The following is a 26979-nucleotide window of genomic DNA, read 5'->3' as shown; positions in this document are numbered from 1 at the left end:
CTTGGCTCAAATGCACTTTAAAAAACATACCTTGGAGAACTTTTAAAGCTGTAGGTGTTTATAAATGTTCATGAAAGGTGGGGAGTCTTCACCAGGAAGAAAAAAAAAACCCCACCATGATTGCAGTCTTACATCCTGCAGGGAATCGAGTGGCGTTTCTGTATTGTTTTGTTTTGTTTTGTTTTGTTTTGTTTAATGTTTATTTATTTTTGAGACAGAGAGAGACAGAGCACGAACAGGGGAGGGGCAGAGAGAGAGGGAGACACAGAATCTGAAACAGGCTCCAGGCTCTGAGCTGTCAGCACAGAGCCCAACGCGGGGCTCGAACTCACGGACCGTGAGATCATGACCTGAGCTGAAGTTGGACGCTTAACAGACTGAGCCACCCAGGCGCCCCAATTGTTTTGTTTCTCAGGCTGATATCCTGTGGGTCAGTGGGTCTGTGTACAAAGCGTGTCCAACTACTGCCTGGGGGGCAGTAGGTGCATTTTGCAGTTCGCTGAGGGGATGACAGGTAGGAAGAAAGGGAGACCAGCCTTACAGAAGCGGGGGTGGGGCAGTCAGCCAGGAGTCCTCCTTCCCTTAGCTGTTTAGGGCAGATGAGACAAGTGTCCTCCAACCTCGTTGTTTCTGCTCAGGGAAGGGGATTTGTGTTCATTGTTGGGAGAGGAATCTTCCTGTCCACAGAGTTTGAAATTCGTCTCCTTCATATGCAGAGGGCAGATCAGGGTGTGCTTAATTAAGGTGGGTGAGACAGGAATCTGAGCTTATCCTGGTGTGCTGGGTTGAATAGTGTTTCCCCGAAATTCATGTCCACCCAGAACCTGTGAATGTGACCTTACCTGGAAAGAGGGTCTTTGCAGACGTAATCAAGTTAAAATGAAGTCATGCTACAGTGGGGTGGGGGTGGGGGTGGGCCCTGGTGGGCCCTCCCTCTCCCTCAATCCAGTATGATTTGGTTTCTTTATAAGAAGAGGGAAATTTGGACCCAGACACAGAGGAGAAGGTCGTGTGATGACAGAGGTAGAGATTGGAGTGATCAAGAATGGCAAGGTTGGCCGGCACCCACCAGAAGTTAGGGAGAGTCAAGGAAGGCTCTTCCCTGCAGACTTGAGAGGGACCGTGGCCCCGCGGACACATTGATTTTGGATTTCCAGCTTCCAGAAACGTGAGGAAATTAATTTCTGTTGGGTTAAGCCATCCAGTCGGTGGTACTTCACTACAGCAGCCACAGGAAAGGAACACACGCAGCGTGACGGGCAGGGAAGGCCAGCAGGTGTGTGAAACAGCCAAGGATAGTTTGAGTCCATGTGTACAAGGAGCCAAATTCAAATCAGAATCATCCCAATGTGGGCTGGCTGACAGAGTCCCCACCTCCGTTATGGTAACTTAATTCTTTGATCAATTGTGATACAGCATAGTTATAAACAGTTACAAAACTGTATCCAGGGGCGCCTGGGTGGCTCAGTTGGTTAAGCGGCCGACTTCGGCTCAGGTCATGATCTCACGGTCCGTGAGTTCGAGCTCCGCCTTGGCCTCTGTGCTGACAGCTCAGAGCCTGGAGCCTGTTTCAGATTCTGTGTCTCCCTCTCCCTGACCCTCCCCCGTTCATGCTTTGTCTCTCTCTGTCTCAAAAATAAATAAACATTAAAAAAAATTTTTTTTTTAAAAACTGTATCCAGTTTTTTCCTGTGCAAATTTTCAGTCTTGTTTTTCCTTACAACATTTTTCCACCAAACTTTTCCCTGTGTGAATTTCATTGTTTCCGGCCATGGAAATAATTTTTGTCAGAATTTGATTTTACCTTAGATAGCCTTAGCCAGTGCTAGCCTTGTTGACTCCGTTTTTTTGTTTTGTTTTTTTGTTTTTTTTTTTTTTTCCCAGTGTCAATTTTTACATGTTTCTTTCGGAGTCAGATTTTGCAAACTGCCTGTAACCAGCAGGATGGATTCTCTTTCTCTGTCTCTCCCATCCTCTTTTTCTGACCCTCCCTCCCTTTCTTTCTCAACTGCTACAATTTGAATTGTTCCCGATTAGTTCCAGTCATGGGCAATTTTGGTTTGTGATGCTAGTTTCTGTCAGTAAAAAGATCTACTCTGGATGCAATTCCAGACTGTTCTCATTTCTTGGAGCAGAGCACATCCATAGGGAAAGCTCTAGAGATCGGTACAGACAAGTTTGGGGGACAGAGAACCCGACCTCCTGAAACAGACTATTTTCTTCTTTCTCTTTTTTTTTCTTTTTTCTTTTCTTTTCTTTTCTTTTCTTTTCTTTTCTTTTCTTTTCTTTTCTTTTCTCTTTTCTTTTCTCTTTTCTCTTCCTTTCTTTTCCTTTCCTTTCCTTTCCTTTCCTTTCCTTTCCTTTCCTTTCTTTCCTTTCCTTTTCCTTTTCCTTTTGTTTTCTTTCTTTTTTTTAAAGTAAGTTTTATGCCCAATGTGGGGCTTGAACACACGACCCTGAGATCAAGTGCCGCGTGCCAATAATCCAGGTTGGTCCAGGCAGGGGAACATAAGATCTGCGTGGGAGTGTAGTGAGCCAGCACAACACATCCAGAAGGCCGACTCCCGATTTGCCATCCAATCCTCACATAGCAGCAGGTGGCCAGGCAGGCCCTAGGGGATTCTTTGCACTGCCTTATTTATTAAAAAAAAAATTTTTTTAATGTTTGTTTATTTTTGAGAGAGAAACAGAGACAGAGTGCAGACAGGGGAGGGCCCGAGAGAGAGGGAGACACAGAATCCGAAGCAGGCTCCAGGCTCTGAACTGTCAGCACAGAGCCCGATGCGGGGCTCAAGTTCACGGACTGCGAGATCATGACCTGAGCTGAAGTCGGACGCTCGACCTACTGGGCCACCCAGGTTTTTATCTATCTATGTATCTATGTATCTATCTATGTATCTATCTATCTATTTATTTATTTTTAATTTTTTTAAGATTTTATTTTACTTCTTTTTTTTTTGTTTGTTTATTTATTTGTTTTGAGAGAGAAAACACATGGAAGGGGGTGAGACAGAGAGAATCCCCAGCAGCCTCTGCACTGTCAGTGCAGAGCCCAACGCGGGGCTCCATCGCACGAACAGTGAGGTCGTGACCTGCACCAAAATCGAGACTCTGATGCTTAACCAGCTGAGCCACCCAGCTGCCCCTTTACACTTATATCTTTAAGTAATCTCTACACCCGACGCGGGGCTCGAACTCACGAACCGCGAGATCATGCCCTGAGCCGAAGTCAAGATGCCTGACTGAGCCACCTGGGCGCCCTGTCATTGTTGCTTTTTTTAAAAAAACTACCCCTGTCCAGCTTTGCTGAGGTATAACTGACGCGTGACATTGTGTAAATTTAAGGCGTACAGGAGTTGACTGGATACATGTACATATTGCAGAATGGTGACCGCTATAGATCAGCTAGCGCCTCCACGCATAACATAGTTACCATTTCTTTTGTGGTGAGAACCCTGAAGATCTACCTGCCAGTATCTAATACAGCCGTGTTAACTAGAGTCGCAATGCTATACGGTAGGTCCCCAAGACAGATTTGTCGTTGTCACTTTGTTACTCCCCTGAAGGCAGAGGCCCCGTATACTAGGTGGTGCTCCCGACCTTTTGAGAAAAGGCTGAGAGCGGCCGATAAGGTGCTGGAGGGGTTATTTCTGCACTGGAGGATACAGAACGAGGGTTTTCTTTGACAGATCGGGGCCTGGGGCAGGTCTTGGGATAAGCCAACCGCCACTTTGACACGAGTCTCCAGCCCAGGGACTCCATGTGTCCATGAAGCAATGAAGGAAGGGGACAGAGAAAGCAGGCTAGGAGAAGGTACAGAAAGAAATTAGTTAAGGGGCGCCTGGGTGGCTCAGCCGGTTAAGCGTCCGACTCTTGGTTTCGGCTCAGGTCATGATCTCACGGTTCGTGGGTTCGAGCCGCGCATCGGGCTCTGGGCTGACTGTGCGGAGCCTGCTTGGGATTCTCCCTCTCCCTCTGCCCCTCCCCCCTCGCTTTCTCTCTCTCAAAAGTAAGTAAATAAATGTTAAAGAAATAAAAGTTAGTTAAAAAGGAAGAAAGCAGAAAGAGAAGGATAGAAAGTTCTTCTCCCTCACAAGGGGCTTGTCACCACAGGTGGCCACTCGTGTCCCTACCTGCCTCCTGGCCACCAGGGGACCGTCCAGCTAATTCCGGTTTTTCTGAGCACCTGCTATGTGCCACACACTGGGCAGGAGACTTCCCGTTTTGTCTAATCCTCACCCCAGTCCTGCACGGGGGCCTTCTCCTCCCCCCGCTTTCCAGACGGAGAAGTCTGTCTGCCTCTCACACTCACCGACTCAGGGTTCTTGACAAAGACCTTGGTGCTCCCCATCTGGTACTGGTCTGGATCCATGTTGACTGCCCGAAGCAGGTGCTGGACCCCCTGACGTTCATCCCCACGCCACTGTGGCCACGTCTCCGGGGTCAGGATGGCGTACCTGGAGGCAGAGGACGTGGGAGGGTTTGGAGTCCACGTCCCCGCTGGTGGATATTCTGCGGGGTGGCAGTTAGGGCCAGGGGTGGGCGGGGGCACCTCACCTCTGCAGGAACTTGGAGAATTGGCGACGGTAGGCAAAGCCAGCCCGGCGTACTCTGATGTTCTCCTTCAGGCCCAGGTACTCCACCTGGTGCTTGACCCTAAAGGGGAAGGCACTTTGAGTCCCCTGCGGGGTACTCCTGGTCCTGGGAGTGGGTGGGTGCTGCTGGGCGGGGCTGGAAGGAGCAGATGTGGGGCCCAGTGGGTCTGGATTCGCGCCGGGGGCAGTGTGGGGGGGTGACTTCAGTGCCGGTGCCAGGGGTCAGCCTGGGAGTCAGTCCTGTGGGGGTGGGGACCCAGCTTCTGGGGAGGGAGGGGTCTGTGACAGTTCTGTGGTCAGTTCCAGAGTTCATCCTAGGGGTGCGTCCTAGGGTTTGGGGACTGAGGGGACTGTGCTAGTTCCTGGGTCATCCTGCACTCAGTCTGGGGTCATCCCTGCAGTCTGGATGGTCGTGGTCAGTAGTAGGTATAAACCCGGGGCCCTGAGGAGGTTTGCACTGGTCCTAGGGGTCAGCCCTGGTTAGTCTTGGGATGAGTCCCATGACCCTGGGCGGGTTCTGGAGGGAGGGGTCCGTCTGGGGGCACAGGAAGTGTGGATGGGTCCAGCTGGTAGTCACCTGCTCTCCTCCCAGTCGCGGGGCTTCTTGGTCTCGTTGGGTTTGATGCAGCGGATGTAGTGGGGTGTACATCTTTTTAGCGTGGCCACCAGGTCATTGGCTTGTTTCTGAGGCGGAGGAGAAGGCGGGGGCGGTGGAGCGATGGGACCCTCGGACCCTCTCTCCTCCCACCCTGGATACAGACCCAAGAGGCAGAGACGCACTAAGTGAGGGCTGGCTCCCAGTGCACCACGGGGTCGGGTGTCCCTGGTCTGTGCATATACCTCCATTAGCACCAGGGTTGACAACCTCAGACGAGGAGCTCTCGTGTTCACAGCACTCAACGCTCAATCTGGCACATCACAAGTGCTCAGCAAACATTTGCGGGTGGCTAGCTGAGCACTCAGAACATGTGCACAGGACATTTCTGCCTGTCCTTCGGGGAGCCGGTCCTCCGGGAGTAGGGAATCACGTGTGTGTGCCTGAGAGGCCAGCCCTGTGCATTTTAGTCCCTTGGAGGAGACTAGAAAGGAAATCGTCCCAGGTGGGGGGATTGGAGGGAGCGGCATGAGAGTCCTCTGCTGTGTGATCGGGGCCAGTGACTGTGCTTCTCTGAGCCTTGGGCCCCCCCAAGCCAGACACAGAAGGACACGTCCTGCCTGATTCCACTCACGGGAGGTCCCTGGAGGAGTCCCGTCCACAGGACAGAAAAGATGTGGGAGTCAGGGGGCCCAGTGTGAGTGTGCTCGATGTCCCTGAGCTACGCACTTAGCAATGGTTGCGATGGTCCCTTTCACATGTTTCCCCCCACAATCCAAGTGGCATACAGCCAAAAGGCCAAAAAATTTTTAAGATGATGGACGGTTCAGTTTGGATTTAGGGAGTTAGGGGGACATCAAGGAAGCTGGTAGAACCCCCACCCCCACCCCCAGAGTTGGAAGAAGACCCTGCTGGACAGAGGGTGCCAGAGAGAGGGGCAGAGGCCCCAGGACGCAGGAGAGACAGAGGCTGGGATGAGTGGAGAACTGTCCCCAGCCCTCCCCGGGCCCAGCTCCTCCTCTCCTGCCCGGGACCCACCTTGATCTTGGAGCCGGCGGTGCTGGGGCGGCCCTTCTTGTCTACATCCAGCTTCTCAGGAAACAGCATTCGGAGGAAGGCCCTGGGCAGGGGGCACAGGAGAATTAGAGGTGCCCTCTCCCAGAGGGGAGGCTACCTAGACGCCCGTGACCTAGAGGACGCGCTGCAAAGCGTAGTTCTCCCTGAGTGTGGGGGGTGTAATGCTGAGAACCAGGGAGTTGCTTTTGTCCTTTCGGTTTGATTTGTTTGCACCTGTTCCTTCTGCCTCGGTGACCACGCTTGGCTCGGGTAGCAAGTAAAATAGAACAAAGTTAAATTAAGTACGAACACCTATCAAGGGATGCGGCATCTCAGGCAACAGGGGCAGGTCCCCTTTCAGGAACGATCCTACATGCACAGGCTCACGTGCGTGTGCAAAGAGCCACAGACAAGGGAGCCTGCTGCTGTGACCCTGCCTGTGGTCGCCATGATGGGCACAGTCACATCGCCCCTCAGCAGGGGATTGGTTAGACACCCTGGCACATTCACAATTCTCTCCCTCATCTCCGGGGGACCTTCCCTGACCATCACAGCCCAGGATGAGTGGACTGCTCGATCGGTACATATTTGGGAAGATGAAAACGCTCTGGAATTAGAGAGTAGGGATGGTTGCCCGACGTTGTGAATGTGCCTTAAGGCCACCGAACTGTTCAGTTCCGAACGGTGAAAAGGTAAATTTTATATTGTGTGTATTTTATCACGATTAGAAAGTAAAAGAAAGTAAGGGGCGCCGGTTGAGCGTCTGACTCTTGACTTCAGCTCAGGTCATGATCTCAAGGTTCGTGCGTTCGAGCCCCGCACGGGGCTCAGCGCTGACAGTGCAGAGCCTGCTTGGGATTCTCTCTCTCCCTCTCTCTCTTTCCCTCCACTGCTCACTCTCTCTCTCAAGATAAATAAACTTAAAAAAAAAAGGAAATAAAAGAAGGTAAAAAAAGAAAAAAAAAGAGTGATGCCTACCACAATCTCCAGCCCTTTATCACCTTAGTTTTCCTTTTCAATGCTTGCTCCAGTGGATACTGGAATGACCAGGAGAGCTTGTTAAAACACGGATGGCTGGGCCCCACCTCATCCCTCTTGAGTTTCTCATTCACACATCTGGGCTGGGGCCCGATAATTTCTAGTGAGTTCCCAGCTGATACTGCTGCTGCTGGCCCAGGAACCCTACTTTGAGAACGACCGCTCTGTCCTTTCCAATATGGCGGCTCCTGGTCACCTGTGGTTCTCGAGGCCCTTGAGACCCGGCCTGTCCAAATCATGATGCGCTGTGAGTGTTAAATCCATAAAAGATTTCACGGAGTACCACAATATGGGGAAAGAGGATGTAGTTCATCCATTCATAATTAATTCATACTCATTCATGGATAATTTTTATATGGATTATATGTTGAAATGATATTTGGGGTATGTGGGGCTTAAGAAAATATTTTTTAATGTCACCTGTTCACCTTTTTTACTTTCCGTATTTATTTGATTTTTACTTTAATTAATTTATTTTAAGTTTATTTATTTTGAGAGAGAGAGAGAGAGAGAGCGCGCCAGGGAGGAGTAGAGACAGAATCCCAAGCAGGCTCCAGGCTCTGAGCCATCAGCACAGAGCCCGACATGGGGCTCGAACTCACCAACCTCGAGATCATGACCTGAGCCGAAATCAAGAGTCAGACGCTTCACCGACTGAGCCACCCAGGCGCCCCCACCTTTCTACTTTTTCAGTGTGCCCTAGGGAATTTAAAATTGCACACATACTGGGAATAAGGTTTGGGTGCAGTTTGGCACGAGGGATCTTTCTGGTGTGATGCAGATGTTCCCAGACGGGTAGGGGTCATGGTTGTACAATCCTACGCGCTGGCTAAAAATCCCTTCTCGAGGCGAGCGCATTTAATGGCATGCAAGTTGTACCTGGACACAGCTGTTTGAAAGTCATGATGCGTGCAGCTCGGATTCTACGTGGATGTGGGGTACAAGGGACAGTGCCGGTCGAGATCATTGGATCTCAAGGTCAAATGTGCACGTGGCTCTCGAGGAGGCATCAGGGGCGTCACGTTGAAACGCAGATTCTGATCTAGCGGGTGTGGGGTGGGGTCTGAGGTGCCACATTTGTCGGCAGCTCCGAGGGTGTTCAGGAGCCACAATTTCAGCCTTTTACGGACCACTGTCCTACGACTCTCATGCGACACTATATTCTATTTGCCTTTTTTTTTTCCTAGTTCAACACCTGTCTCCTCGCGTGGCTCTCCACTCAGTGAGAGCAGCCGTGTTCTCCGACCTGTCCGGTCCTCCGTCCCCACAGGTTCAAATCGTGCCTGGCACACAGCAGAGCCTGGACAAATTTCTGAGGTTAAAAAGGCAAAAAATGGACGCCGGCATGCAGCTTTGGTCAGGGAGATGGGAGCCGTGGGTCCTTATGTGTTAACACGGAAAAATGCAGGGCGTGCTGTGTTCTCACGGTGTAACCGGGGAAACCGTCCACACCCCACGTGGATTGGGTTGGCGCAGGGGAGCACTGGATGGGCCATAAGGAGCTCTGAGGGCTTTCCTCACTTCTTCCTGTGGGCCTCGGGGGGCTAACCAGTCACTAGAAACACCGTCCCTGTGGACAGCCACACTCACAAAGTCTGCGGCGTGATGGGAGCTCTGGGGAAGACAGAGTGGTCCCCAGCCTCCCCACAATCCCTAGGAGGATGTGTCCCCGGAGGTCACTCACTGCTCACTGGTCTGCATCAGCTCTATGAGGTCAGAGAACAGGACGTCCCGGTTCCTCTCGCAGAAGCCGTTAACATCGTAGGAGACCTGGAGGGAGACAGGGTTGGGGGGAATGCGGGGCTGAGACCTGAGGGGTGCTGCTTACAGCCCAGGCGGTCAGGGGTCCTGTGGGGGCCTGCTCTGGGCTGACAGGATCGGGGGGTACCTATAGTTCACAATAAGGGGCAGGGGGCTCCAGCCTGGGCAGGGGGTCCCTGGGGATGTCTGCTGACCACCGAAGGTCAGTGGGAGAGTCTGTAGTCCTGTCAATTGCGGGGTGGAAGACCGTGGCCAGGGTCAGAGGCCAGCGGATTTCTAGAGTCTTGGGTAGGGGTCCGGAGGGGGCTCCAGCCCATTCTGGAGGGTAGCGGCTTGCCGCCTGGCCTTAGAGTTTGAGCTGGAAGGCCGTGTCCTGGGTCAGGGGTTAGTGGGGTTTGCAGCTCAGATTGCGGGGGAGGGTCTGGTGCACAAGGTGGGGTCAGTGGGAGGGAGTTTCCGCCCTGTTAGTGGGAGCTGCGCTGGGAGTAAGGAGAGCTGTGACCTTGGTCGGGGGCCAGTGGGTTTCTGCAGGTCTGGCTGAAGGAACACGGTGGGGGACCCAGGCCAGTTCCTGGGGGTGCGTGGGAGGGGTGGAGAAGGGGGTCGCTGGAGTGCTGCAGCTCTGACCGGGGTTCCCTGCAGGCTCCTTTCACCAGGGGGCTGGGACGCTGCGGCCGGCCCGGGGCGGGGCACCGCGCACCTTGCCCGCGTAGTGGTGGATGACGAAGCCCGAGCTCCAGCTGTTGAAGTGCTCGTGGGTGCCCACTGCCGCCTGCAGCTTCTGCAGCAGGGTCTGGTCGGCGCCGCCGCCCGTGGCGTGCATGGTGGCGCACACGTCGTCCAGGACGCTCATGATGCCCGGGGGGCTCTGCGGGTCGGGGAGGCGGGGCGGGTGGCTCAGCCTGGCGGGGCCCTGCCCCCATCCGGCTCCCCTGATCGCGGAGGGAGTGGAGGAGGCGGGGCTTCCACATACAAGAGCAAAAGTGGGGGGTGGGGAGTGGCTGTGGAAGCTAGCTGGGGGGGGGGGGTGGGGCAGGGCGAGGTGAGGAACCCCACCGAGGATCCTCGCCCCTTCCCCCAGACTGGGATGACCTGGTGGGGGACCTGTCAGCCTGACCCCTTCCTCTGTCTCTGAGCAGGTTGCCATGGGGAAGGTGTTTTGTTTTGTTTTTAAAGTTTATTTATTTTGAGAGAGAGAAGGGGAGAGAATCCCAAGCAGGCTCCACACCGTCAGCACAGAGCACATGGGGCTCAAACTCATGAACTGTGACATCATGACCTGAGTTGAAATCAAGAGTCAGATGCTTAACCGACTGAGCCCCCCAGGGCCCCTGGGGCGGAAGGTTCTTTGAGTGAACAAGTGAAATGCAAGCAGATGGGCAGAGTGAGTGGATGAGGTGGCTGATGGGTATTTCACTGTGCTCCATCTGTCCCCCAGCAGGAAGCAGGGGGCCCGAATCCCCCCTCCCCTCTCCCAGGCCCGGCTCCAGGCCCGGCAAGACCCGGACCCGCAAAGCTGACCCAGTCCTCACCAGCTTGTTTTCAATGAGGTCGCAGACGATTTTGTTGTTGAAATACTGGATGGGGGTCCAGCGGATGCCCTCCTGTACGTACTCCTCCTGGGGAAGGCACAGGGGGCGGGGGTGGGGATGGGTGTCTGGGCAGAGGGTGTGTATGTTTCTAGAACGCATGCTTCACAAGGTGGGTGAAGGAGGTGTGGTGGGTGTTCCCATATCTCCCCACCTCACCACGTAGGGCCGTCTCCAGTTACAAAGTCTGTGGCCCTGTGTGAGGCAGGCTGGAACTTCTCCCCCTGGCAGCCCTTAGCCACAGACAGACAGGAGCCGGTTCATAAATATCCTGGCTCCGTGGCTCCTGGGGTGGACCACCTCTGAGGTCTGCGCTACAGTGTCCCCCAGGGCTCAGCAGAAATTGGCCCCAATTGCCTGCAGCATAATCCACTCATCATCATATCCTATTCTGCCCGCCCCTTTTTTTTTTTAAGTGAGTCTTTCACTTCCTCTCTCCTCGCCTGATATTTGCCCTGAATCCTTGTCTCAGGCTCTGCTTCTGCAGGATGGGCAGGATGAAAACAGCAGGAATTTTTGTTCATCTCCTGCACGGCAGTCTTCCCCACACTGCTGTCTGGCACACAGCAGGGTCTCAGTAAGTAATCGTTGGAGGAACGGACGAGGAGGCTGTTCCCCAGCCCTTGTGAACGTTAAAGAGGCAGAAAACCTCTTCCAAAGGAGATTTCATGGGGGGGCCTGGACAGCTCAGCAGAGAGAGAGGTGGGAATGGGGGCTGGAGGGGGGAGGGTCCCCTGGTTCCTCGGCAACCTTCATGGTCCTGCCCCCACCCCCAGTGTCCCCTGGCCCCTGGCCACCTGGCTGTTCCCGCCCCCACCCCCAGTGTCCCCTGGCCCCTGGCCACCTGCTCGGCTTTCAGGGTGAGTTCGATAAAGATTTGCTGCAGCTTCTCGTTGACAAAGTTGATGCAGAACTGCTCGAAGCCATTTTTCTGCCAAGGGAGGCAAAGGGTGCTGCCTTCAGGGGCCTGATGCTGGAGGCTCCTGGGACCACTGGGCCAGCCAAGGCGTCGGGGGGTAGGGGGGTGGGGAGCAGAGGCCGAACCTGGAAGATCTCGAAGCCGTAGATGTCAAGCACACCAATACTGTATTCCTCCTGGGGCTTCTGCATAGCACGGTTGATGGCCTGTAATGTGGGTGGGGACAGCAGGTGAGTGCCAGCGTGCCACTCTCTTGCGCTCCTAGCCACGTTCACAGGCTATGTCCCCTCATGCCTGTTCCTCTCCTGCCTTCTCCAGCTCTGTGTGCGGCACCCCCCCCCCCCCCATGAGAAACCCAGGTGTCAGAACATCCGGGTTCCTACCTTGCGAACTGGCTTTGGCCCTTGACCATTCTGCACCTCTATTTTCTCATCGTTAAAATGGGTTAATAATGGCAACTACCCTGCAGGGCTTTGTACAGGAATTAAATTGGTGTGTAGGAACACTGAGAACCGTACCTGGCATAGACTACGTGTCATATAATGTTGGCTACTACGGTATTGTCACCGTTCCTGGCCTTGACACGTCCTGTTCCTGTCGCTCCCATCCAGTCCACCACTTGTCCTTCTGCTAGCCCCCTCGTGCCTCTCAGATGCCCCCACCCGTCTCCACCCCCACAGTGCAGGCCTGGATGGTTCCAGCAGCCCCCTCCCTCCTGGGCTCGGCCAGAAGGAGCCTCCGCCCACGTCATCCATCTGATTGGCTCCTGCCCCTGCTTGATGACTCTGATGGCTGGTGACAGTCAAACCTGCCTTCCCCACTTGGTTGGTCCAAGCCCAGGTTGCTCTGGGGCAGCGCCTCTCCCCCTGCCTGGCCCCGGCGCCTCTTACCTCCACGAGAAAGTCGAAGAGCCGGGCGTAGAGCCCCTTGGCCAGGGCGTCGCGGGTGTAGGCCGCCTGCTCCACGTTGAGGGTCACATCGATGGACTCGCTGCGCCCGCCCCAGCGGCTGTCCATCTTGCGGCTGGTCAGCTTCTCCTGCAGCCGCCCGCTGTCGATGCCCAGCAGGTAGGCGGGAAAGGCCAGCACTGCCGGGCGGAGGGGGCAGCCAGTTAAGCTCTTGGGCCTCCTGCGATGCTTCTGGCACTCCCCATTTTGCCCAGTGACTCAGATCCTGTCCTCGTGGGCTCTGACCCTCCTGGGGTCGAACTAGGAGGAAGCAGTTCACGCCTCCGCCCCACCGTCCCCGGAACCCACACTCACGGTCCACACTCTCCACCCGGGCGTAATTCCCGTCTTCACAGAAGCTGATGTTTCCCAAGTGCAAGATCCCGGCCACAAGCTGTAGGACCAGCTGCTGGACGTTGGGTGGGATCCCAATGACCTGCATGGCATTCTGCGGGCACAACAGGGACAGGGCCTGTGCCACGGATCCCCACCTCCGCCCTGCCCTCCTGGGTTAGACTTCTGGGGCCACAGCATGGAGTCAGGACACCGGGATCCCTGTCCTGCCTGTTTCACCCGCTTGCTGTGTGACGTGAGGCAAGTCCCTGCCCCTCTCTGGGCCTCGGTTTCCTGGTGTGGTGGTCACTGCTCACCAGAGTCTCACTGAAGTCACTCCGGTCATCGGTGCCATCCACCTTGTAGGTGTCCGACTGGAGGTAGTAATAGTACTCGGGGGTCATGAGCCCCAGGTTCTGCCGCTGCTCCTGGGAGGCTCCTTCCAGCAGCTGGGGGGTGAGCAATGCGCATGCATCTGACGTGGGACTGCACAGCCCCCGTGACCCCCCAGTCCTCACTGTCACGGGCTCCTGGGCACCGACATTCCCCTACCCCCGTCTCCCCTTGGGCTCTCCCCATGCCCCAATCTCACGGCCCCTTTCCCAGCACCTGGTAGTAGATGTGGAAGTTCCTCTCGTTTTCGTTCTGCATGACCACACGGGATTTCTCTAGCAGGAAGTTGGAGATCTTGCCCCCATCTGGCTCCCCGCCGCGGCTGAACTGGATCTCAAAGTACTTGCCCTGAACCCGAGAGAGACACGTTAGACCCCCAGGGTCCCGGCGGTGCCGGTGGGGGAGGAGTCGAGGATGGGCCTTAGGAGCCTGGCCTCTTGAACCCTCTTGCCCATGTGACCTCAACTCTGCTCTCCACTCCCCCTTACTGACTTGGCATCAGCTCCTTCCCTCCCGCCTTTGTTTAAGCTGCTCCTTCTCGGCTGACTCAAGTCCACATCTGGGCATCCAGCCCTGTGCCGGGCACATAGAAGTACCTCACTTTATTGACCAGTTTCCCAGGTCTTCTATCGCAACACAGAGCCCTCCATGTTCCTGGGGGATGTTGCTAGTTTCAGTGATCCTGGGTGTCTCTCCCGTGTTGTCCCTGAGCCCAGAGCAAGGGCTCCACGGCCCCTTCTTTGGCCTCTGCCAACCTCTGGGTTCTACTCTGGGCAAAGGTTGGAGGGCAGAGAAGCCCCCTTACTTCTCCTTTCTGTCGCTTTCCATGCAATGATGATACACATTACATCATAGCGCTACCCAGACACCTGTAATACGTGACATATACCCATTCTGTTCTGTTGTATAGTAAGTAATATTGTAATATATGTAACATATGATGTAATATATCTACACATATGTATAATATATAGCATATGTAATATATGACATATATAACACATAACATATATTACATAATATGCAATATAAAACATGATTGCATTCTTATATATGTAATATATGTATTAGGTATCTATAACACATAATATATAACATATATAACATATACATAATATAATATGCAATATAAAACATAATTGTGTTCTTATGTATCTATAGCATATATGTTACATAATATTATATGCAAAATAAAACATGATTGTGTTCTTGAGGTTCAGCCATGTTTTTGTGTGTATCAGTAATTTGAAAACACATACGGTGCGATTTCCAGTTATATAAAGTTCTAGAACAGTTGAAACTAATCTCTTGTTAAAAAAAAAAAAAAAAAAAAAGACCCAGAGGAGTGGTTGCTTCTGGGGTGAGGTGAGAACAGAGACTGACCGAAAAAGGGAGGGAACTTTCTGGAGTGATGGTGATGTTCTGTATGTTGATAGGGCTGTGGTTGTACAGATGCACGCATTTTTCCAAACTCTGTGCATGATCTGCTTTAATGTGTTTTGCTCTATGCAAATTTTACTTTGAAAGAAGTCAAAGAAAAAAAATGAAAGAAATCGGGGCGCCTGTATGGCTCAGTCGGTGGAGCATGCGACTCTCAATCTCAGGTCATGAGTTCAAGCCCCGCATGGAGTGTGGAGCTTACTTAAAAAAAAAAAAAAAAAAAAAATGAATGGATGGACACATGATAAAGCAAGTATAGCAAAATGTTAACAACAGAACCTAGGAGGGGGGCAGCAGGTGTTCGCTATGCAATTCTCCCCATTTTTTTGTGTATTTGAGATTTTTAATACTAAACGCTGAGGAAAATACTTCAAATATAATTACATGATAAAAATGTTAGAAAATAGGGGCGCTTGGCTGGCTCATTTGGTAGAGTGTGCAACTCTTGATCTTGGGGTTGTGAGATCGAGCCCCATGTTGGACGTAGAGATTACTTAAAATTAAAAAAAAAATCTTCATTAAAAAAATCCTAAGCCATAAGATTTATATTTTATTTTATTTTGATTTTAAAAAAAATGTTTTCATGTTTATTTACTTTTGAGAGAGAGAGAGAGAGCACAAGCAGGGGAAGGGCAGGGAGAGGGGGAGACACAGAATCCAGAGCAGGCTCCAGGCTCTGAGCTGTTAGCACAGAACCTGACTCAGGGCTTGAACTCGTGAACTGCGAGATCATGACCTGAGCTGAAGTCGGATGCTCAACTGACTGAGCCACCCAGGTGCCCCAGCCATACGATTTTTAAAAAAATATTTATTTTGAGAGAGAGATGAGGGGGGTGGACAGAGAGAGACAACCCAAGTGAGCTCTGAGCTGTCAGCACAGAGTCTGTTGCAGGGCTCGAACTCACGAACTGTGAGATCATGACCTGGGCCGAAATCTAGAGTCAGACGCTTAACCGAGCCACCCAGGCACCCTCTCCCCAAATTAAAAAATCTTAAAAAAGAATGTTAGAAAAAATATAATTAATAATATTTAGGGGAATAAAATAAATTGTATCAGCATATGGAATTTATTAAATAATTTTCATATGCAGGAATTATTGAGATCTGTGAGATGGATATTAACACCATCTCCATTTTATGGATGAGAAAACAGGAGCTTCAGGAAGTTACACTGTTTTTTTTTTTTTTTTTTTTTTTGGTCCAACCCACAAATCTAAATAGTGATAGAATCAGACCATAACTCCAGATCCATTGACCTATTCTGTCTTCTGTTAGGCTCAGCGTAACACCTGACGGAAGGAAGAAGCCCAAGAACGATTTGTTAAAAGAAACAACGGATGAGAGAATAAATCAGGAACTGAAATGTGAATAGGAACGGACGTAGCATGATTGCAGCCAAGGAAATATGGAAGAATGTTACTCAGACAAGTCAAGGAAGTCAAGGCCACTACAGTTCAGCTGACGGGGGAATCTTTTTCAGATGGACCATAAGCAGGAAGTGAGTCTCCCATCCAGGAGCAGGAAGTGAGTCTCCCATCCAGGAGCAGGTAGTTCCTCTATTGCTGGGAATACACGTGTGCGTGTGTGTGTGCGCGCGTGTGTGGAGGGAGCCCTTGCTCCAAAGCAGGGCTGCGGACTCACAAAGCGGCTGGAATTGTTGTTGCGCACAGTCTTGGCATTGCCGAAGGCCTCTAGCAGTGGGTTTGACTGCAGGATGATATCCTTCACGTGCTGTGGGCAGAGGCGGGTGGAGGTGGGAAGAGGTCAGGACGAGGTAGGCGGTCCTGGGGGTTCATTACTGTGCACGTGGGGAGACCCTGCCCATCCTTCCATTCTCCCCTCACCTGGACCTTCTGGCCCCCGCCGGAGACCTTGGAGATGTAGCCCATGATGTATTTGGCGGCCACCGTCTTCCCTGCTCCACTCTCTCCACTGGGGGGGGGGGGGGGGTGGGTGAGGGAGAGAATGATCAGCAGACAGCAGGGAGGGGGGTTGGGGGGAATAAGTACCCTTTCTGGTGCCTGCTCATTCATTCATTCGTTCATTCGTTCCCTACCGTGTGCCAGGCACCATATCAGATTCCGGGGAAGCAATAGTGAAAAAACAGAGAAACATCCCTGCCGTCTCAGAGCTGACATTTAGAATGTGCCGACAGACAATAACATAATGAATAAATAAGTATATCCTGGGTCAGCTGGTGACAAAGTGAAGCGGGACCAGGGGCAAGGGGGGACGGCAAGGTCCCGTTTGGATCAGGAGCTCTGAGCAAACCTCCTCGGGGCTGGCGAGGCTGTTGTGGGGCCTGGGCAGGAAGGTTATGGGCACCGCCGTCCCCCGCACCCCCCCCCCCCCCCCCCCCCCCCCCCCGTACCTGATGATGACACACTGGTTCTCACAGTCAATGAGCATGTTCCGGTACATGTTGTCCGTGAGGGCATAGATGTGCGGGGGATTCTCGTACTGAGCCTGGGGGAGAAGGTCAGGCCTGAGCGTGGCGCTGGGGGCCAGGGGTCCTGGGGCTGCGCCTCCCCCACCGGCCCCAGCCTCACCGCGCCCTGGTAGAGGTCGATCTCACGGTCGGTGAAGTAAGGCATCTGCTTGAAGGGGTTGACGGAGATGAGCACAGAGCCGATGTAGGTCTGGGGTGTGGTGTGGTTAAGGGCGGTGCAGTGGCCGGGCTGGCTTGGTTCCCCCTGCGCCCCTGTCCCTTAATCCTAAGCCCCTGCGGCCTCCAGAGGCCCCTTGCTCAGAGGAAGAGATGGGGCTACGGAGACGTGCTCGGGGACCCGGGGAAGACAGGCCTGGGTCCGGAAAGGGGAGACGCGCTGTGGCTGAGCTACCCAGGGCAGAGGGGGTGGTGGGGGCCAGAGCCCCGCTGTCGCGGCCTGTGTCCCCTCCCCCGACCCGGCGCGCTCCCAGCACCCCCCCCCCCCACATCGTTTGCCCTGGCGTCGGTCGGTTCCCTCTGTGCTGCCGTCCCCCTGCCACTCTTCCCACCCCTCCTCCGCCCGCCCCTGTCGCCGTCGTCTGCCCGCCCCCGCCCGGGGCCCAGGGTACAAAGATGTAGTCGTCCATGAAGCGCTTGCGGAGGTTGCCCACGATGGCGTCCTCGGTGATCTGTGGCAACAGCACCATGTCGTCCACGCCGCTCTGCTTCACGTTGTGGCTCTGCCAGTGGAAGCGCTCCTTGCTGCCCTGGGGTGGGGGGTGGCCAGGCGGGGGTGAGCCCCTGCAGAGGGGACGCGGCGGGGGGGGGGGCAGGGGGGTGGGGAGGGTGGAGTGACGCCTCCGTGCCCCCCGTCCGCCCCGCTGGCCTCCGTCACCAGCTTCTGACTCTGCACTGTGGCCACCTGCCTGCGTCCTTCCCCATTTCGGGGACACCAGGAGAGGCGGGCGAGGTGGAGAGCAGGCTCCTGCCCCCAAGGAGGGGGGCTCTGTTCTCGGTCCCTCCACCTGGTGTCCCACTGTCATGGAGGGGACCCTGGTGCCAGGCAGCTGTTGCAGGGGGGAAGTCGGGAGTGGAGGGAGGCTTGCTGGGCAGGGGGGCGGGGGCCTCGCCCTCCTTCTCACTTCTTCAGAGTTCCTGCCCCTCGCTTCTCCAGCCCCCTCTCCCTGCCCAGGCCCAGGCTGAGTCCCTGACTTCTCCAGGGCATTTGACCCGCTGCCCACCCCTTCCACCCCTAGGTGGCCTCCTTCCTCCCACTCTCCTCCTCCTCTCTCATGGTCATGCACGCTAGCCTGTCACATCCGTGACCTCTGCCCTCTGTGCCCAGCCACGAGCCTGCTCCTCCGCCCCCACAGCTTTCCCTTCTCATTTCCTTCCTCAGTTTTTTTTTTTTTTTTTCAATCAGGTGAGACTTTCTTTCAGCCCCAGGGAGAGGACTCAGATAGAGGCTCCCCCAAAAGACCCCTCCTCCAGGAAGCCTGCCTGGAACGTTTTCCCTTTTCAGCCTGACTGAACTCATCCGGTGCCTTGGACACTTAAACATACTGGCTGTCTCAGGTGCACTGGAGGGTCAGCGTACCCCTGCCGTGGAGGAGTCTGGCAGACCGGTGACTGATGGCGGCCTGGAGCTTCCCCGGCAGGTGCTCTCATGCCTGGATAAGATGCCCCCTTCCTCCAGGAAGCCCCTCATGCCCAGACCAGGAGCTCTTGGAGGGCAGGGCCTGGGACTGAGCCCTTTCTCAGCTCTGGCAGGAATGACCCGATGGAGGAACAAGGAACGAGGGCAGAGAAAGAAATCCAGATTTGGCAGGGGGAGGCGGGGGAACCCCAAGAGCAAAGGATGCTGGGAATCAAAATCAAGTCTTCAAAGAGGACCCGTGTTTTGCCAGGCAGGTTCCAGGGAAGGGAGAGGGGAGACGCAGGAAGGGATCAAGCAGGAGGGTCACTGTCGTGTGGCCGCTGTAGGGCAGAGGTGGGTGAGGGGCCACAGTCTCTCCTGGGGACACTGGGGGGTTCCCGTGCAGGGGAAGTGCGAGGTCAGATCCTGGACATGCCATCAGCCAGAGCGGGGTTCACCGATGGATGCCACAGGCAGTAAACGAGCCCGGTTCTTGGTGGGGGGTAGATCTGGGCTCTAATCCCGGCTGGGTGATCCAACACCGCTCTGAGCCTCAGTGGCCCCATCCGTAAAATGGCAGCAGCACGCTCACTCTCAAGGCTGATGTGACGGAAGAACTGCTCTGGGTGCCAAAACTGGGGTGGCGCGAGGGGCCCGGTGCCCCTCTCCGACGCACCCGGTTGTGAGGACGGGCCCCGGGGGCAGAACTGACATTCCCCAAGCACCTAGGACGGCCCGAAGCTGGGAGGCCAGGGGCAAAGCCCGCCACCCTCACGGCAGCTCAGGGGGCTCTAGGGACAGAGGCTTGGCAAGTGCCTGAGGCTTGACTACGGACACAGCTACATTGTTTCCAGGGGTATGGGATTCCACCGTGGGCTCCGCCTGACAGCAAAGGCCAGGCGCTTGCAACCACCCGCAGGAGTGCCTGGGCCCCAGGGGCTGTTTGGGTGGGGCTTGAGTTTGAGAAGGGCTTTGCTCAGGAGCTGGGAGAAAAGCCGCAGCAGGCGGGGGCGAAGTAGCCAGGCCAAGGTGCAGAGAAGCAGGAGCTGAGAGCGGAGGAGGGAGTGCGGGGGTGGGGGGGGTGGTGCTTTGGGCTTGAACCCCCCTCGCTGCTTCCAGCCTGAGGTCAGTGGTCAGAGTGGGAGTTTCATATGGCACGTTTGCTCTCCCTGCTCTGCTCTGCAGCTGAAAACCTGTCTGTGGCTTCCCGTCACTCTTCCATCCATCCGGTCCACAAAGGATTCTGGCGCGCCTACTGTGTGCTGGTGACCTGGCCCCCCCCCCACCCCCCCGCGTAAACCTCCTTCGGTCCCTAACCTCAGTGCCTCCAAGCTGTGCTGATGCCCAGGCCTCTGCTCAGAGCATCCTTCCTGCCTGGTGGGTGCCTTCACACTTGGCTCAGGTGACATGTCCTGTGAGAAGGCCTCCCTGACCCCAGGCCACGCTGAGGATCCCCGCAGCTCCCCGGGTGTCCCTCACCACAGCCCTGTCCCCGCTCTGGACATCCTGCACACTGGCCACATCTTCGGGTGTGGAAGTTCCCGAGGGCAGGGGCTCGGGCAAATGCTGGGCTGAACTCGGCCTCGGGGCTCTTTTGAAAGAACCGAGTGGAAAAGTGAGGCAGCGCTTGGATGAATGGAGGGGAGGTCAACCAGGGCCAGGTGCTGAAAGGCCTTGAATGCCAAGCCAAGGAACTCAGACTTCATCAGCAGCAGCTTGGAGCGTTCTCAGTAGGGCCCTGCTGCTCTTGGGGACACTTTAAGAGTTGTGGGAGCAAATGGGGCGGCCTGGGTGGCTCAGTCGGTTAAGCATCCGACTTTGGCTCAGGTCATGATCTCACGGTTTGTGAGATCGAGTCCCGTATCGGGCTGTGTGCTGACAGCTCAGAGCCTGCTTCACATCTTCTGTCTCCCTCTCTCTCTGCCCCTGCTGTGCTCACGCGTACTGTCTCTGTCTCTCAAAAATAAATGAAACTTAAAAAATAAAAAAAGAATTGGGGAGCATTTTTGATTGTCCCGGGGATGGAGACTGGCTGGCATTGTAAGCGGGCTGCAGCTACCAATGTGCACACAAATAATCGCCCTGATCAGAGCCCCCGCTGCTCCCCACCAGACGCTCATTCACGCGATGTAACTGTTAGTAACCACTGGGATGTAGAGCCAACTTCTGTCTTATGCATAGACAGAAAATAGATGTATTTTTTTTTTTGCCTCGGCATCTTCCAGCAATGCAACTACCCTGTGTCAAGGGGGATTTTAATTTCATTCAGATTTCACTAAGACTTGTTCAGCAGTAAGAAAAAAAAAACCTTGATGTTTATTTTTGAGAGAGAGAGAGAGAGAGAGAGAGAGTGAGCAGGGGAGGGGCAGAGAGAGAGGGAGACCCAGAATCCCAAGCAGGCTCCAGGCTCTGAGCCGTCAGCACAGAGCCCGACGCGGGGCTCGAACTCTTGTGGTGTCAGTGTGGCCGATACGTCCCTTGACATCAGCCTGTGAGTGGGGCCGTCCGCGCACTGAGATAGACCTGGGTCCCCCTGTGAATCCCTGGTGGCTCTGGGTGCTCGGCTGTGGGCCACTGGCCTGAGCACTTTTCCTCTCTACGTGCATATAGAGAGTGCAAATGACGTCGCATTCTAGGAGATCGCATTGATTATTATGATTTACTTTTGATTAAGTAGGCTCCACACCCAACGTGGGGCTTGAACTCATGACGCTGAGATCAAGAGTCACATGCTCTACTGCCTGAGCCAGCCGGGCGTCCCTCACGTGAGTTATTTTTGGAAGGATGGGAGTCAGTGTGTTTCACTGTCTGTGAATTTCTTTTCAGGGCTTCAAGGGGGGGGGGGGCTGCCATGATGTTTGTTATAAGAAGGGGGTGCTGGCCGTGATGCACTAGGAACCCCGGGGTGCTGTGGGCAGGGCAGTGGGGAGGACAGAGTTGTGCCAGCTGCATTGTGTGGGGGTCAGAGAGGGTGCCTACGACAGGGGCTGAGCAGGGCGTTAGCTGGGAGGTTGGAGGCAGCCGGGGCGGGTGAGGCCCCGAGATGACAAGGGCCAGTTGGCAGAAACAGGGAGTCATGCTACCAAAGAGTGCCCAAGCTCACCGGAGACAGACGGGCCCCCTGGAGAGTGCTGGTGACCTCATTCATCAGTCAGATTGGGAGGTCAGGAGGTGTAGACGGGGAGTGAGGACGGCTCTCGGTCTGGCTGAGAAGGGGAAGAGGGCAAGAGGCTGTGGGGAGCCGTGGGGTCAGCGGGCATGTTTCCCGTTTTGAAGATGGGGAGACCCGAGTGCGTTGGCGAGGAGAGAGGATGAAATCGGGGAGCAAAGGGGTATTATTCACGGACTGGTGTCATTCAGGGGCCGCAGGCGGAGCTGGGGGGAGGCCTGCTCTTTCTCTGAGCCAGCAGTGGGTGGGGAAGTGAGTGGGTGGGGACGTACGGGGGGTACAGGAAGCGGATCCTCTCTCTGAAGACCTCTGAGGAGTGGGGTTTTGGGTGGTAACTATGGAAACAATAGCGAACACCCCACTGGGGTTTACCGTGTGCCGCACTGTGGGCTAGGCTTTTTCCGTGAACGATCTCACTGAACCGTCCTGCACATGCTGAGGTCAGTACTATGACCGGGCCCGCTTTGTGGAAGGGGAAACTACAGCACAGAAAGGTTAGCTGTCCTCCTAGGGGCCACACAGCAGGAAGGGAGGACCTTGAAGAGGACTGGAGAGGCTGTCTGCTACCCTTAGCCCAGTCCGGGTCAGAGGTGGCTGGGGTCGGTGTTTCCAGATCAGAGACAAGGTTGGTCCCGACCAGGGTTTCCCCAGTGGGTTAACCTGGTCTCTGGGCTCCTGGGCCCCTCAAGCTGGGCCGAGCGAGACCCGAGACCATTTCCTTGCTCTGAGGTCAGAGGCCCTGATGCTGGCTGTGTCTGGCTCTCCTGGCCCCAAGGACTTGGTTCCTCTTCCTGTCCCTTCCGTCTTCCCCCATCCAGCCGAGTGGTCCTCTGCCTCTTGCAGCCACTGACATTTTCCCCCTCTGTGTCCTGCCCTGGGCACTGGAAACCCCCAGACCCACTCCTACCCGCCTCCCCCTCCGCCCCCTGCAGTGACAAATCTGTGGGTTGTTTGTAGTGGAGGAAGAGAGGGTTTTGCTCAGGTGAGTACAGCATGTGGAAGGACGGTCAAGACTTTTGGCGTGGGACCAGGTGGGTGCGAGGCCTGGGGAGCCCACTTCACGGCTCCAAGCCTCAGTTTTCCCCTCCGTAGAATGGGTTCCATAACAAACTTCCTCCGTGGGTTGTCTGAGGGGAGTAAATGAGCCAGTGCAGAGAAGAAATACACTAGATGCCTCGAAAATGGCAGCTGGCGACCCCAGGAGCATGTAGAGGAAGTGATCAGTGATTGACGCAGGATACAGGAGCTGGCCCATAGATGCTTGCTGAGTAAGTGAATGAATGGGTGAAATACCACTGGGATGAGACTGTCGCTTGCCCTGTGTCACGGGTGCCCGTCTCTCTGTGGCTCCCAAGTCTCCGTGGACCAAGTGTGTTTCTAAGTCCCTTCTTTGGGGGTGGGGGTGCAATGAAGAGGTTGCGGTCATAGTTGACCACAAGCTAAGTATGACTCAACCCGATGGGGCTCTTGTGAAAGAGAGTCCGGGCTGGGGGGGAGGTGGGAGGTTCTTCAGAGAGACTCCCCCCCAGTCTAAGGTGGACGGCTTGGGGAGCACGGCTTCCAGCTTCTTTGGGATGGACATTCTAGGCCCAAATGAGGCTGGAGGGATGGGCAGCCTGGGGCACGTGGGGGGAAGGCACCCCCAGACCCTCGCAGCCCCTCGTCAGGTAGGGGGGAGCAAGAGATCGCAGGTCAAGGGGGCTGTTAAAAGCGTGACCTTAGGAGTCACGGGGTTGAAATCCCCTGCCACTTTTGGGTCGTGTGGCAATTCACCTAATCTCCCTGCCTCCGTTGTCTCATCTGGACAATGGGAACACTGACCTCACGGGGCGGCTAGCTGCACGGATTCAGCGAGGCCAAGGGTGTGAAGCAGACCCACTAGCCTTTCTCACCACTGGCAGCGGCAGGGGCAGGCTCGAGCTGGCCAGTCCCCCGGGCTCAGGGCACAAGGCCAGGAGGAAGGGCTGGATGAGGGAGCTTTTGCAACTCGCCCTAACTGCTCTGGCCTCCCTGCTCCTGGGCGGTGATGAGAAGAGCCTCAGACAGGAGAGAACAACGAAACAGCCATTTCCTTCCTCGTTGGGGTCCTGTGAGCTGTGGTCGCCAGCAGGGAGGAGGTATGACATTGCCATGCAGCACAGTGCCCCAGCCCCAGCCCCTGGTGTGTCCCTGGAGCCTTGGTCCTGTCCTCCCCCAAACTCGGTGGGGTTCTGGGGCCACGCCCTGCATCCCTGCACCGTGCAAACAGCATTCTCGCCTCCAAAGGCTCTTGAGGTCCCCCTTCCCTTGGGGGAGGGCTCTCGGTGTCCATTTGGCCTAGCTGGAGGCCCTTCTCCTCTGGGGACAGGTGGGGACTCTTGTCCTTCTGCAGTCTTCCACCCGAACTCTCTCTTGGGCTCCTGGCCACTTCTGTCCATCCCCGCGGCTGCTGCCTGTGGACTCGGCAGCCACATAACGTACAGCTTTATGTCTGCGCTTTAGAAACAACCACCGTCACCCTCACCGAATCACCATCCCCGAGAATAACCTGCTCCTGCCTTCACCCCCTTTGCCCTCACAGTCAAACAAAAGGTGCCGATAACCTCAATCATGGCACCCACCGTCAACGTCACACAGAACAGGGAACGGGTCCCGCCGCCAAGTTCCCTACCGTCGCCACCGCCACTGCCACCGCCGCTGCCACGCTCACAGCACTGGCCGTCCACGGCCACACACGACCAACTTCCACTAAGGCCGCCGTTCCCACACCACCATCGCCAGGGCGGTCGTCAAAAATCAGCAACGGACGACCAACAGCCAAAAGTGCTGCCATCACCGCCCCACTCGGGGCAAGAGCGGCCACCGACTACCGTCATTCCACGGATCAGCCCTGAAGACGACCAGCCACCAACCACAGATCAACACCGGCTGACAGGCGGCAACCATCGCCCCTGCCGACACGCACCCACGGGACTCACAGTTACCGCCAACTTGCGACGACCGTGGGCGATGACCACCATCACTCCCCTCCCCCTCCCCGGGCACCCACCACCCATCATTCAACAGCAACCGAGAGTCGCCTCCCCCGGCTGCCATCACCAACGACAGCAATGAATGGGCATCGCCCACGGGGACTGCATCGAGGGCACAGCGCGTGGCTTGGGGAAGCACTTGAAGAACACTGCTCCGTTGACTCCTTCGACACTCTTCCCGGCACTCATCGCCCCCGCCAGGAAGCAGTCGGCACCCCTGGATGGAAGTTTTGGCCTCGTGGATGGGGTCTGCCCTCTGTTTTCCCCTCCGTGGTCCTCTTGGGTTGAGTTTCTCCCTTCCCGCAACCCGCCAGGAGAGCAAACCGTTGACTAAGCATTTTGTACAGCTTCCTTGCGAGGGGGTGGATTTCTTTCAAGTAGCAAATCATTTCCTGTGTTCTTTTGATCTCTGTCTCCCCATCCGAGCGCCCGAGCCTTCCTGGCTTGGCTCCTTCTTCGAGGAATTCCCATCCCAAGCCCGGGGCTCTAAGCTGCCACTTTGGTGGGTGAGCTACCCAGAGGGGTCCTCGGCCAGTGACCCCCGGTTTGTCACGGGCTTTCTGAAACGAGGAGAGGCTCTCTCCCAGACGAACGCAGTCCCTGCCGTCTGGTCCACCACCCTGCCTCCACCTTGGTCAGGTGCCTGCTGCGGCTGGCTCGGTGACTGTCCCAGCCACATGCTGTCGTTGACAGAGTGACAAAAAATGAAAGTCGAAGTGGTTTGCAGATGCGTGGAGCGGTGGGGGCCCATTTTAGAGGCAGCCTGGGCTCTCTCTTTACGTGTGTGTTAGGAGGCTGCTGGGTCTAGACCCACGATAGTGACGGTCTCCTGAACCCTGTCACCGCAGTCATCGCCAGACCTCAGCCTCACCAGGTGGTGACGCGGCTGGCGGCAGGGTGTCCCCTGCCATACTTGCTTGGAAGGCTTCTGGGAGTGGTGTGGCCCTGCCGGGCCTCCCCGCCTCCTGTTTCTGTGATCGCTACAGCCAGACATGCAGGCACACTGCCACGACACCATCACTGCCCCCCATTGCCCACTGGACACAGCTTCTGGCCGCAGCTGTGGACTCAGAGTGGCCGAGCCCGCAGACCCTCTGAAGTTCGGAGTTTCCCGGAACACCTTCCCTATCACCACTGACTTCCAAATATGACATGTGTGGGAACTGAGGCCCAGAGAGGGGAAGTGGCTTGCCCAAGGCCACACAGGAAGATGAGGGACCAAGATGAGCTGGAAACTGGCTCTCTAAGCCCTGACAAAGGGGTATGTCCTTGTCCCCTGCAGATACTGTGTGGTCCCTCAGGGTCATCCTCTGTCCTTTGTTACTGCTCCCTCCTTGGTCCCCTATCACCATTCTGGCATCCTGGCACCACCCGATGTGAACTTGGACCCTGGTGAAGGATGCTGGGGCATCTGAGCTGCAGAGAGGGACCCCCCAAAGGGTCCTCTGTGCCCCTCCCCCTGGCCCCACCTTCTGATGGTGGCCCTGGGGCACCTCCACCTGGGTGGTTGCTCCCCACCCCTGCACTCGAGGACCCGGCCTTGAAGGACTTACCATGGTGAAGGTGTGCCACCCCTGGGGAGCGCCCGAATGGGTCGTGGCGGGGGTCCAGGCTCAGGGCGTTCTGGGGGGCGGCTCGGGCATGGCCCTGCTCCTGCTCCTGTACCGGACTCCTAGCCTAGTTCCTCTTACAACAGCCCCCCCTCCCACTTCCTTTGGCGGGAGGGGCCTCTGCTACAGGGGAGGAGGGACGCTGGGCCCCAGGGCGGGGAGAAAGCTCCAGCAGCAGAGGCAGGGCTGTTTGGGGCTCAGCCTGGAGGGAGAGGTCAAGGGTGGCCGCAGCTGGCGGGCCCCAGAAGGCCCCTTCTCCAACTGCGGGGACAGGAGCTGCGGCTGACAGCACTCAGGTCAGCTGGCTGAAGGACTGACTGTTCTTCCAGGGGGGCATCAGGGACCTATTGGGAGGCTCCGGCCTCTTTAGAACCACTTCAGAGGTGTGTCTGTTCGGGCACCTCTGAGCAAACTCCCGCTTCCAGGGCCGCCCCTGCCGCTCCTTCCTCCAGAAAGGCC

The 26979-nt window shown here is 55.7% G+C and overlaps 1 protein-coding gene across 3 annotated transcripts in view; it reads right to left on the bottom strand.

Annotated features, from left to right (window-relative positions):
- MYO1F (myosin IF) overlaps positions 1–26605 on the bottom strand; it is a 32288-nt gene extending 5683 nt beyond the window's left edge. The window contains exons 1-19 of one of the 3 annotated variants that reach the window (XM_042928205.1): positions 26464–26605; positions 17724–17861; positions 17216–17305; positions 17038–17132; positions 16511–16598; positions 16308–16397; positions 13443–13574; positions 13151–13282; positions 12816–12948; positions 12444–12640; positions 11679–11759; positions 11479–11565; positions 10578–10664; positions 9746–9913; positions 8969–9054; positions 6229–6310; positions 5173–5279; positions 4558–4656; positions 4313–4457 (exon numbers count right to left, since the gene is read on the bottom strand). In XM_042928205.1, coding sequence (XP_042784139.1) covers positions 4313–4457; positions 4558–4656; positions 5173–5279; positions 6229–6310; positions 8969–9054; positions 9746–9913; positions 10578–10664; positions 11479–11565; positions 11679–11759; positions 12444–12640; positions 12816–12948; positions 13151–13282; positions 13443–13574; positions 16308–16397; positions 16511–16598; positions 17038–17132; positions 17216–17305; positions 17724–17861; positions 26464–26466 — 2040 coding nt within the window. In that variant the 5' untranslated portion in view covers positions 26467–26605. Of the gene's footprint in view, positions 1–4312; positions 4458–4557; positions 4657–5172; positions 5280–6228; positions 6311–8968; positions 9055–9745; positions 9914–10577; positions 10665–11478; positions 11566–11678; positions 11760–12443; positions 12641–12815; positions 12949–13150; positions 13283–13442; positions 13575–16307; positions 16398–16510; positions 16599–17037; positions 17133–17215; positions 17306–17723; positions 17896–18691; positions 20586–21833; positions 22791–26463 lie in introns of those variants that run through there. The other 2 variants (XM_042928204.1, XM_042928203.1) reach the window with 2 other exon arrangements.
- Between the last annotated feature and the right edge of the window lie 374 nt (positions 26606–26979).

The sequence above is a fragment of the Panthera leo genome, chromosome A2, assembly GCF_018350215.1.
Source record: "Panthera leo isolate Ple1 chromosome A2, P.leo_Ple1_pat1.1, whole genome shotgun sequence".
Lineage (NCBI taxonomy): Eukaryota > Metazoa > Chordata > Mammalia > Carnivora > Felidae > Panthera > Panthera leo.
This window is presented reverse-complemented; position numbering and strand designations above follow the sequence as displayed.